The sequence below is a fragment of the Taudactylus pleione genome, unplaced genomic scaffold, assembly GCF_031769625.1.
Source record: "Taudactylus pleione unplaced genomic scaffold, aTauple2 ptg000938l, whole genome shotgun sequence".
Classification (NCBI taxonomy): Eukaryota; Metazoa; Chordata; class Amphibia; order Anura; family Myobatrachidae; genus Taudactylus; species Taudactylus pleione.
The window spans coordinates 650,465-662,838 of record NW_028285339.1 but is presented as its reverse complement, the minus strand read 5'-3'; the positions used below and the strand labels follow the sequence as shown (position 1 = coordinate 662,838).

At 40.0% G+C, this 12,374-nt stretch overlaps 1 protein-coding gene across 4 annotated transcripts in view; it reads left to right on the top strand.

Annotated features, from left to right (window-relative positions):
• Positions 1 to 12,374, top strand: part of JSRP1 (junctional sarcoplasmic reticulum protein 1) — a 442,040-nt gene that overhangs the window by 396,884 nt on the left and 32,782 nt on the right. For all 4 annotated transcript variants that reach the window (XM_088459842.1, XM_088459841.1, XM_088459844.1 and 1 more), the window contains 3 exons: positions 5,254 to 5,412; positions 6,626 to 6,702; positions 9,683 to 9,850. In XM_088459842.1, coding sequence (XP_088315968.1) covers positions 5,254 to 5,412; positions 6,626 to 6,702; positions 9,683 to 9,850 — 404 coding nt within the window. The remainder of the gene's footprint in view (positions 1 to 5,253; positions 5,413 to 6,625; positions 6,703 to 9,682; positions 9,851 to 12,374) is intronic.

Here is a 12,374-nt window from a genome sequence, read left to right as displayed (position 1 = left end):
CTGAGGACCGAGTTTTAGAACCTGTGCAATATTTGATCAAAACCATAAGTCAGGGCCAAATAAGAATGGACAAACAGGATACCAATACAGAATCATGTGACTGGTAAGGATGACCCTAATGAAGAAGTTGCAGAAGGGATATTGCTGACTTTACTACAGCACCAATCACAGGTAGACTCACCTTTAGTTAAGCGCATCCTGGTAAAGGCACAGCGGGCCAGCAGGAACGTCCAAGGGGACAAAAAAAAAAGTCAAACATATTTAAAAATAAAAGTTTTGTTAAAGTTGGAACAAAACATGTTTAAATAATATAAAGTGTAAAGTGTATGTTTATATTTATTTTACCTACTGTAGTCATATTTTATATTTAATACTATAGGGCAGTGGTTCTCAAACTCGGTCCCCAGGACACCACACAGTTAAAATTTTCCAGGTCTCCTGCCAGGTGCACATTACTCACTGACACATTTACAAAAATTCCATGGTGGAGCTAATTATGTCACTAGTGATTCTGCGAGGAGACCTGGAAAACATGCACTGTTTGGGGCCCTGAGGAGTGCAAATATAAAATGTGTGCTCTCATTTAGATTTTGGAGGTTGACATGACCTAAACAAAATCATGACATAAACAATCACAGATGCACAGTATGTGTATTCAGCATGCTTTACTAAACAGTATGTATTCTTTCTTTGTTTTTGTTTTGCATATGTATCCCTTGTATTGAAACATGGATACATATGCAAAACATGATAGAAAGGTGCAGCCTTTAGCTGTCTCCGTGTAGACCAGGTGCTCCCAAATTACAGCCAGCAGGCCAAACGTGGCCAGCCAGGGTTCTAGCGGGGCACCTGCTGTGAGAAACAGCAATAGGCACCCTGCTCTGAGCCGCTGAATGACAGCCGCTGAGGATGTTGAGTCACACCTCCTCCTATACTCCGAGGAGAGTCTGGGAGACGGGGCTTCTTCCAGCGCCAATCTCCGGCCATATCAGACTCCACTCCATAGTGGGCACTCTGCATCTCCATCATCCTGATGTGAGGTAAATACATGTATTTACATGCAGATTTTATTGGGGACACTCTTGTGTAGCATATTTTAAATTTGAGGCACAGATGTGTGCTTTATCCATTGCGGGAATGAGTGTGTGACACTTAAATTTGGGCCACAGCTGTGTGGCATATTAGAACTCTAAAATCAATAAAATATATATTTATTCCAAGATAATTTTATTAGTCTTAGTGTTTCTTAGATTAAGACATTCTCAACCCTTACATAATTGCTCATTTTCTGAACATGGCACTTCAAGAAATAGTTTGGACGCCCCCTCCTGTAGTTTCTTAAACATACCTATAGGTAATCAAAATCAATTTTTCTTACACACGTAAAATGGAAGTATTGTTGTATAACATGAACCCTCATCCTCTATCCTTTTTCCATAGCCACAGGTTCATGACCATATCTTCTCCTCTATATGAAGCACTTTCTGAGTGCCGCTTTTATGAAAACAAGCAATATTATATAAAATGGCACACAAAGCAATTAAGATCGCACACAAGTTTCAGTGCATATATGAGGGTTCCTCCAGTGTTGTCTAGACAACAGAATCCATGTTTCAGTAAGTCAAATGTTTACTCGATGACCAATCTGGTGAAGCCATGTTCCCAATTGTATCATACATGCCCACTCTGCCGGAGCCTCCTTGAGACTTCTGAATTAAGAGATATGTCTCCTGGATTCTGGAAAAGTGGGCAGTTCTCCTGCAAACCAGCGGCCTCCTATTTATTCTGTTGTTAACATCTCTTGTGAGAAGATTAGCATTCCCATATGTCCCTCCTGTACTGTGTCCGGCTATGTACTTTGCCACTGACTATATGTCAGGATGCGGCCTGGGATCGGCCGCTACTCACCTCCGCACCTGCGTCCTTGGGCTTAGGTGTTCAGTCGCTGGGAATGGAGATGAGTGGTGTCTGAGTATTCTCCCCGGGGTCTGCTGGGGCTTTCGTGCATGCGTCCTGGTTTTCCGGGGTGCCGGGCATGGGCACAGCCATGTTGGTCCATATCACCTGACTAGTCTCTCCCAATGGTAGTCCTGTGGTCACTCAGCTGATCCTCTGATCCAATGACCAGCTATCCAGGGGTATTTAAGTCTGACTCCAGGAACAGGAAACTGCTGTTCAACTTCAACTATTCCAGTGACTGTGACCAGTGTTGCTCTGTGTTATTCCCTACAGAGTGTTGTTTCAGCCTATTCACAGTTTTCCAGGGTTACCTGTATTAGCTTTCATGCTAATTCTTAGTCTGAAACTTTAGTTCTCTCTCAGAAACTCCAGTGTTTTATGTTATTTTTCCTGTGTGTCTTGTAGTGTGCTGCTAGCTCTACTGCTGCTTCCTTGTGTTACTGAGGTGTCAGGTTTCCTGCTAATTTCTAGTTTGCTCTCAGCTGGATCTATAGCAATCCCCAGTACATTTCTGTGTCCACTTCTCTTTGTGTCTCTCGGTGCAAATCAGCACCTGAGTCTGTTGCAGTTCCCAAGCAAGTCTGCGACTAGGATCTCTACATTCTCAAGTTCATTTCCAGTGTTCAAGTATTTCGTTCATCACCAGTGTTCAAGTATTTAGTTCACCACCAGTGTTCAAGTATTCCGTTCATCACCAGTGTTCAAGTATTCTGTTCATCACCAGTGTTCAAGTATTTAGTTCATCACCAGTGTTCAAGTATTCTGTTCCTCACCAGTGTTCAAGTATTCCATTCTTCACCTGTGTTCAAGTATTTTGTTAATCACCAGTGTTCAAGTATTTAGTTCATATCAAGTGTTCAGTGCATCTCCAGTCTTCAAGTATTTAGTTAATCTCCAATATTCAAGTATCCAGCTCATTTTCAATATTCCAGTATTAGTTTATATACTATTCATTTAATCTAGTTCCGGTCTTTCTGCCATTCCCAGGTACCTGTCCAGAGGGCCATGACCTGCCCACTTGGTGCAGCGAAACCTAAGTCCCGATTGGAGGGGTCACTGGTGAAGATCACCAAGTGGGTTAGACTCCGTGCCTCTGGGCAGGTCTAGCCAAACCTGGGTTTGGCCGCAATAGGGAGACCTAGCTGTCACTCACCTTCTTATTCCCTAGTCACCCTACCCCTTGGCTTCTCTAAGGTTCGTGACACTATGTTATTTATGATGTGTTGTGAAGGGGCTGTAGTCAGGTTACCGGTGGCATACCAATTCTGTTGCGGAGAAAGTAAGCAAAATACTACAGTTAAAAAGTTGCTTAAATGTGGTGGTTTTATCACTAGTCACTGATAAATTTCCCCTGTATCCTGATTTTCACAGGACTGTCATCTTATGTTTATTTCTTTCTTGATATTGTAATTTAAAAAGCATGTTTTCCTGATTTTTCCATTTATGAGACACCTGGATTAACAGGAAACATTACCACAGCAGCAATTCCAAAAACTAGAAAGTTATTTTTTTTTACTTTCTTTAAATGGCAAGTTAATTACCTTTCTAAGCAAGCATTGGGTATACATTTCTCTAAGCTGTATTTCTACAAATCATTGTATCCTTTTCAAAATCTCTCTGGAGGGCAAACAAGTTTGGTATAGCTTACAGTCACACACTCGGGTAAATTTACTAAAGTGAGAGTTTTTAGAAATGGAGATGTTGCCCATAGCAACTAATCAGATTCTAGCTATTATCTTCTGGTTGCTATGGGCAAAATCTCCACTTTGTAAAAACTCTCACTTTAGTAAATATACCCCTCAGACTCTCAACATATCATATGCTGGTAGAGGGGAAAAAGGAGGGGAAACATTTTACAATGCAGACAGCTCAAAGGGGTGTTCCAAAACATCTGTGTTTACTACATCATGCGTGCATCTGACTGTGGTTTTCAAAGTTGTCTGCAGAACTATAAATTATTAATAGAAGCCTGAAGAAAATAAAAAAAACAGTGGGCCTGATTCAGCAAACGCAAATTCTCAATGGTCAGGAATCTGCGCAGGTACCTGACCTGTATGCGCATGTGCAATACGGATCCTGCCATTTGGGGGTGGGAGGGGATGGCGACGGCCTCCGTTTCCCGAAGCGGAGGCATGTCGCCGCCGTTGGAGGGGAGTGAAGAGGTCAGCATCTCCATTGGCTGACGGAGATTTCCTGACCTCTTTCTGTCATCATGGGTCACTTAGCCGACCAATGTTCCCGCAGATTATCCGATGTTGCGTTGTACAACACAGCTCAGATAAGTAATACATGCAGGAGGCATGATGCCTCCTTCTGCATCACCATAATTGCAGGGACAGAATTGCAAAGCTGCTTGCGTGCAGCTTTGCAATTCCGTTTGAAGCTGAATAAGGCCCAGTGTTTATTAATAAGACTAGCTGCTGCCCTCGGCCTCGCCCACGATGAAAGCGCATCTGCCAACAATTTTTTCATTTCTTGCATTGATGATGTCAATAAGTTTTGTTTTTGTTATTGCTCAGCTCTAAATAACGGATCAAGCTGAAACAAAGTGCAAGTTATTTTTAGGAGTTTGCAGTACAAAATGATCATGAAAATTGGTTCAGCAGTTTTTGCGCCAACTTGTAACAAACAGACAGACTTAACGTCCTTATAATATAAATATAAATTGTTATGCCTGCTAAATCAGTGATTTTTGTTTTAAAAAAAAAAATCTCTCCTGTGTCCTGATTTTGATATTTTTTATTAAAAATACATGTTTTCCTGATTGATCGATTTATGAGACACCTGGATCAACGTTCTTATAATATTAGTATAGATTGTTAGGCCTGTATCAGTGATTTATTTAAAAAAAAAAATTAAAAAAAAGGGGAAAAAAATGTGGGATTGCTGCTTTAAATGTTTTTCTTTAATTGGCATCCAAATGAAAGTAAGTGATAACAACTGAAGATTAAGAAACCTTTAGGTCACCTACTGTAAGGTGTTTGGGTTCTTTAAAAATAATGGAGCCACAGAATTTAGTTATATTTTAGATATATTTAAATTGCTATATATGATGAGCTAGATCTAATCTTTCAGAGATAATCAAGGCAAGGGAAATTGGTTACTTTTTGTCTTTGAGAAAACCCGCCTAAAATACTGAAAGGTGGTGGTAGTAAAGTGATATTAACTCTGGTCAGAGTCAGGAAAGGCGAGTTCAACCACGGACTGTCCCCTGTCAGAAAAATGTGACACTTTTTAATAATATACAGTAAATACATTTTTAAGTTTTGCTAATTACTCTTCTCTTCTTCTTAGCACCAAAAAGTACAACAATGAAAAAAAATCTAGAGCCCAAAAGTGTGGGGCCCTTGAGAGACGAAGATGTGGCTCCCTGGAATGGAATTACGCTCAACAGATGCCTAGTTGTCGCTGCTGTTGCTGCCCTTCTGAGTATGGGCTTTCAGGTTCTCCAAGGTAGGAGAGACCGAGAGCTTTGTGTGAATTATGATTACCATTGATTGGTGTGGACCATGCATAATAAAACGTAACAAAGAATGTTATCAATGGTAAATAGGATGTAGCTTGAACAGACAAATAAGAACATTTCAGTATTAGTTACATCTCCCTTTTATGCTACCACAAATGCGGGAGTGTTGTAAAATGACCTAAATTAAATGAAGTGGAAAGGAGTCCTAAGGTAAGTAAACTACAATGGTTAAAGAGAATGGGTGGAAAAGGGGGGATTATTATGTAAATGTATTATGTCAGTGTGTCATGGCAGAAACAAATTTGAGAACCACTTCTCTAAACTAGAACAGGGTTAGATCAGAATATGAAGCAGTGTAGTGGGGTGCTCAGAATGTAAATAAGCACTGAATGATAGGAGCTGCTGACTGACAATTTTACAACAGACAATAGAAACCACTCATAACCTGTTCATATCCAGTAAGTGGGTACCATGGTTTGAATACTTTGGGGCATACTATAAGATTTTGAGCAGAATTTAAAATGTTCGAGCCAGTTCGATGGAACATGATTGCACTGCTCATACACATTAGAGCTTATTGGCTGCATTATATAGTATTTTTAACAGTTTTCCAATGCTATTACCAAACCTTGGATGGGAACTGAAAACTTCAAAGCCTAGAATCTACTTGGCTTAACTTCATGGTTGTAACATGATCAAGTTTGAGGCACTGAAACCGTCCAAATTTGATTGACTGAAGATGCTCATAATTGTAATTAGTATGGCTCTAAAGCTCAAGGAGTTGCCAGAAATGCTAAAACTTTAGATAGGTTAAAGATTTGCGCTAAATTTGATTGTGTATGAGTAGGATTAAACATTTCCAATCCGTATAAAACATGTTCAAACGGAATGGCTTCATGGAATGACATTACTAACAGTTTTCCAATGTGAACTTCAAACCTTGAACACATATTGCAAATACATCACCTACATTTGCAAATTAGATTCATCTTAATTTCATGATTATACTGTGAACAAGTTTTAGGCCCTTGAACCGGCCAAATTCTATGGAACTTCAAATGTGTTAGAGATTTTGGAGCATTTCTATCTAGGAGTAGTCAAAAGTGAAACTGCAGAAAGAAAGAAATACAGAGTTCCAATGCTATCCAATTCTCTGAACTGAGTTTATGGACACAACTTACAGTATGATGTATTCCTCAGATGCTGTTGACTCAGATGATGACTTGACAGAAGTAGAAGGTGAAGTTTGGACACCACTTAATCCAAATGACCAGCTGGTAAGAACAGTGCTGGTGGTATTGACGACAACTGCTAGCATTGACTATCCTCTAATGTATTTTTACTGGCTACCAACCTGTAATGATGCATGAATAATAGGGGCACTGCTCTTTATTTTTTATTTTCTAAGTACATTATTCATAATTTTTTAAGTGTTATTATCTTATATAATCCAACTGCTTATTTTCTTTAATATTATTTTCAGTTCTCTATGTATTTCCCTACTGACCTCCCTCGACCAGTTACCCAATTTATTACACAACATTAGAACTTGCTGTGTATCTGTTTTTTTAATGTAGTTTTCCTTTCTAAATATAGGGCCAGGAATGTACACTAGCCTTAGAATGGGGAAGTTAAATGTAGTGACAAAGATCTGGAGATGTTTTTTGCCTTTATCACTATAAACAAGCAAGCCAGCAACATGCTACCACCTTTATAAAATTAACCAGCTCCTAAAATAGTCTGTGCTGGGTTGGTGTCTTCAACTAGAAGTTACCGGTCCTGTGCTGAATGTGCTAGGGTTCTTTCAGTTCAGAAACCCGTGGACTGTGGATCCATTACCCAGTATGGAAAAAAGTGAGTTAGACATAAATACACTTCTTACATAAATACATCTTGACTGGACAAAATTCAAACTCTTTAAAACTGCCTAAACCCAAGCCTCCACCTGCAATAAATCTCCCCCAAAAATGCCACTATGCCTTTTTTAATACAGAAAAACTCATTGATTTCAATAGTGTTCTATTTCAGTTAGCAAATTGTGTAGGTTTGGCCATTTGACTGTTTTGATGCCAATTGACAAAGGCAACCATAAGAGGCTACAGAGCAGATGTGTTTTTGAAATGCCATTGGTCCTGTGGGTGAAATGGTAACCTGGTGCAGATGGTGGCATGTATATGTAGTGCAGGTAGCGCAGCTGGTAGACTGGAATGAGTTGTAGCTGTTGTCTTTGTAGTGCAGTCTCTATTTTCAGGGTGGCACTTGGGTTATTTTATAGGTTTATAGCTCTTTTCTTTTTATAACTATTTCTATGTGTTTAGATGTTAGTGTGATTTTGTGATTATAGCTTATTTTTCTGTTTATGTTCTATTGCAATGAATTATGCTATATATTGTTGCTGTGTTTTTGCTTAAGCTCTCATGTAGTGGTTATGATATACTTCTTTTGTGATAAAATTATTATCAGCACATACTGTTGCTACAGTAAATTTAAGGGTGGCTTGAGCTCTCACATAGAGAAGCTTTTGAGAAGATCTCAAAGGTGGAGAAACTAGGGATGGAACAGAAGTTGGAGTATATGAAATCAAGCGAATATCAATCACAGTGATTGAGAGACTAAAGAAGGAAGCAAGCAAAATATGTTTTGTGGAGCCAAAGACAGTGGGGTTGTCAATTGGATGGTGAAATTACAGAGTATGAGAAGTAGGTAGTTTAAAGAATAGGAAATATGTGAGCCAGGCAGCGAATTGGGAGACTGAACATGGATGGTAATAAATTACAACTACATGAATTTGTAGTGAAGAGAATAAAAATGTATGTTGTATATAAGGAACAAACGAGGGTCGTCACTTGCTTACTTGACTGTCTACAAGCCTAGGACTGTGACTAAGAGAGCCATCTATGGGACAGAGCTGCAGTGGACGTATTGTCAGAGGAGGTGAGAGGTTTTAGTAATGGCTAAAAGGATAGAGAGTTTTCAAATGACTAGATAAGGGATGGGTGTAAGTTTAAAAAAAATAGTACGGGGTGTCCTTGGTGGATTATGTGAAGATGCAGGTGAATGTGGATTAGTTTGAGTAGGTACTGAGAGAGATTGGAGAGGATAGTGTATGGAGAAAAACTTGAGAGTTTGAGATGGCACCTCCTCCGGGACCAAGGAGAAGCTAGGCACTCCTAGCTATTGCAGGCATCCTATATGCCAAATACAGGTGCCATAGAGCAGCGACAGTGTCCCTCTAGGCCCTGCGCCCATGGTGGTGGCACCGCTTGTCCAACCCTAGTTATGCCATTGACCAAGCAGAGCGTAGCATCATGAATCACATAGGTCCTTCCCTGCCCCATGCTGTACAAAGCTGCGGTTTGTGGAACTGTGCAGAGCAATGACTAGATTCAATTCAAATCGTGCCATCAAGCCCTTAGACGCCTACTTCATTTGGGAGTTTGTGGTACCCAGGAGGCTGGTCTATTCTCCAGGAGGTCAGGAATCTTCTAAACATTCCAGCATGTAGGCAAGTATGAAGTAGAGGCAGTTTATTTTGCAGACCCCATGGCTGGGATAATGGCTCAGGTAACCTCTGCAGCTTGTACAGGTGCTCAGAGCAGCTGACAATGTCAGTTCAGATCAGTCAGTCTAACATTTTAGCAGCTTGAATGTGTACAATTTGCTGCATAGCATGAGCATGAAGGAAACATTTATCTGTCAAGGTTTACAATGTTTCAGTGTGCTCTGATCACTTTTAATGTAAACGTTAAATTCTGCAAAGTAATTTTTAAGTGTTTCACATCTGTTAATATAGTTGCTAAAAGTAATTTTAGTAGGAATATCTTCTTTTGCAGAAAAAAGTTACAATAAACTCAATTTCTAAGTTTGACTTTTTTTTTTCCTTCTAACCTAATTGCTTTGATCAGCTGAATATTATATAGCTTTTTTATTTATTAATTTTTCTCCATATCATGTCTTCCTACACTCAACAGCACGGGGTTGTCATGCTGTTTAGTGGGATTATTAACTAACTTCCATTTGCATAACTGTTGTGATTTATCAGCTAATAAAATAATTATTTATTTTAATATCATTTGTGTGTGTCGATTAGATTGAGCCTCTGGTAAATTATTGTCTTGCACACCCATTAAAATTGGGGTAGCTTTGCTTTCTTAATTTACTGTACATGGGTCAACCAATACCAAAGTCCTTAAGATCATTGATGTATGATGGATTATAACATATCTGATATTGAAAATATCCCTTCTCTTTCAACAGCCAGAACCATGGTTTTTTGAAGGTTGGTTTGGCTCTTCTAAGCCAGAATTACCTTCCATAGAGGAACCAGAGTCCAATGACATTGAAGAACCAAAGGTTCTGGTGATAGAAGAACCTGAACCACCTGCTGTTGAAGAACGTGAATTAGACAGTGTGGAAAAAGATGAGGTAAAAGAAACTCAGGCAAATTTGTTAATACAATAATCACAAGAGTCAGAGAAAGAAAAAGAGAAAAGTACAAGCAAAAGCTTAAAGAACAGTGGGGGTTAAAGGCTAAAGGGAAATACGTGGAAGTCAAAGCTGCTAATCAGAGCCGGTTCTAGACATTGTGGAGCTCAGGGAGAAAGTTCCCAGTTGCGCTCTCACCCCAAAATAACTTTTTTTAGATGGCGGTCCTCTGTGGGCTGGGCTTCCCCCAAGCTCTCCCCTCGTGGCAAATAATTGCCATGTGCAGTAATGCGCCTTACACAGTATGTCTTACACAGTAATGCCCTTTATAACACATTATGCCACATGCAGTAATGCCCTGTATAACACATTATGTCACACGCAGTAATTCCCTTTATAACACATTATGCCACACGCAGTAATGCCCTTTATAACACATTATGCCACATGCAGTAATGCCCTTTATAACACATTGTGCCACACACAGTAATGGCCTTTATAACACATTATGCCACACAAAGTAATAACCAGTATAACACATTATGCCACACGCAGTAATGCCCTTTATAACACATTATGCAACTCACAGTAATGCCCTTTATAACACATTATGCCACACGCAGTAATGCCCTGTATAACACATTATGCCACACGCAGTATTGCCCTGTATAACACATTATGCTACACGCAGTAATAACCTGTATAACACATTATGCCACATGCAGTAATTCCCTTTATAACACATTATGCCACACACAGTAATGGCCTTTATAACACATTATGCCACACGCAGTAATGCCCTTTATAACACATTATGCCACATGCAGTAATGCCCTGTATAACTCATTATGCCACACGCAGTAATGCCCTGTATAACACATTATGCCACATGCAGTATTGCCCTGTATAACACATTATGCTACACACAGTAATAACTTGTATAACACATTATGCCACATGCAGTAATTCCCTTTATAACACATTATGCGACACACAGTAATGCCCTTTATAACACATTATGCCACATGCAGTAATGTCCTGTATAACACATTATGCCATATGCAGTATTGCCCTGTATAACATATTATGCTGCACGCAGTAATAACCTGTATAACACATTTTGCCACATGCAGAAATTCCCTTTATAACACATTATGCCACACACAGTAATGCCCTGTATAAATTACTATGTTATTCACAACCCAAGACTTAACCGCAGGGGAGGGAGAGTGGCAATCTGCTTTAAAAAGAACTTAAACGTAGGGTCCACCCAATGGAAATAACTCACTCATTTGAGTGCATTGCTGCTCTGAGTTCTACAGACTTAGGATTCAGAGTACTTCTCATTTACCGCCCTCCTGGAGATGGAAAGATATTTCTACAAGAATTTGTAGATATTGTTGCTGGACTAGTTCTGGAGCATCAAAGATGGCTGATCCTTGGGGATTTCCATGCATGCGTTGATGATGAGCTCTCTCACCTTGGCCAAGATCTCCTGTGCACAATGAATGCTCTGGGCCTCACACAAGTCATTCCTTCAGCTACTCTTGATCTTGTCTTCCAGATTGGATTAGAAGTCTCTGATCTAAATATAAACCCAGTCACATGGTCAGACCACCATTTAATTTGCTTCTCAGTTGCAACCCCTCAAAATAGAACGTTATCCATGGAGTTGACAAGGTATCGTCCAAAGAGGGGCATGACCCCCCCAGGCTCTTGCAGCAAACCTTGATCTTTCTGCGGTAATGGGGGCCTGTGAAGATCCTTGTTCTCTAGTCCATTACTATAACAGAGATGTGACAGCTGCAATGGATATTATTGCCCCTGTGCGTATATGACCCCACATACCACACCGTCAAGCCCCTTGGTTCTAAAATAGTGTTAGTGAACTCAAGAAAAGGGGGCGTAGACTTGAAAGGGAGGAAGACTAACCTGGTAAAGGATAAGTTAACACTAATCAAACATATTGGAGAATATCAATCAGCAATCACCCATAAGAAAACAGTTCCTTTCAAATGAGATCAAGGCAGCAAACAATAGGCCAGCTCAGCTTTACCATACAGTGGAGTTGCTTTGCAAACCAGCATGCCTGCAGCTTCATGAAACCCTCTCCCAGTCAAGATGCAATGAGTTTGCAAAATTCTTTGCAGATAAAGTATCCTCCATCCGGGCTGGAATCCCCACAGTGCCATCAAAGGATTGCCAATCTACCAAGCCTGCCAAGGTAAGCCACTTGTCTCCCTGGAACAGCTTTGACATAATGGATGTAAAAGACATTGCCAAAATTATCAGAATGTTGCAACCCACCACCTGTGATCTGGACCCTGCCTCAACCAAGTTTCTCATAGGGTGTATGTACATGATTGGCCCTGTAATTGCAAAAATAGTTAAATGCTCTTTGCAAACAGGCATTTTTCCAGAACCACTAAAGGAAGCAATTTTTAGACCACTTCTTAAAAAACCTAATTTAGACCCCGACTGCATGACCAACTATAGACCAGTATCAAACCTTCCTTTTCTAGGA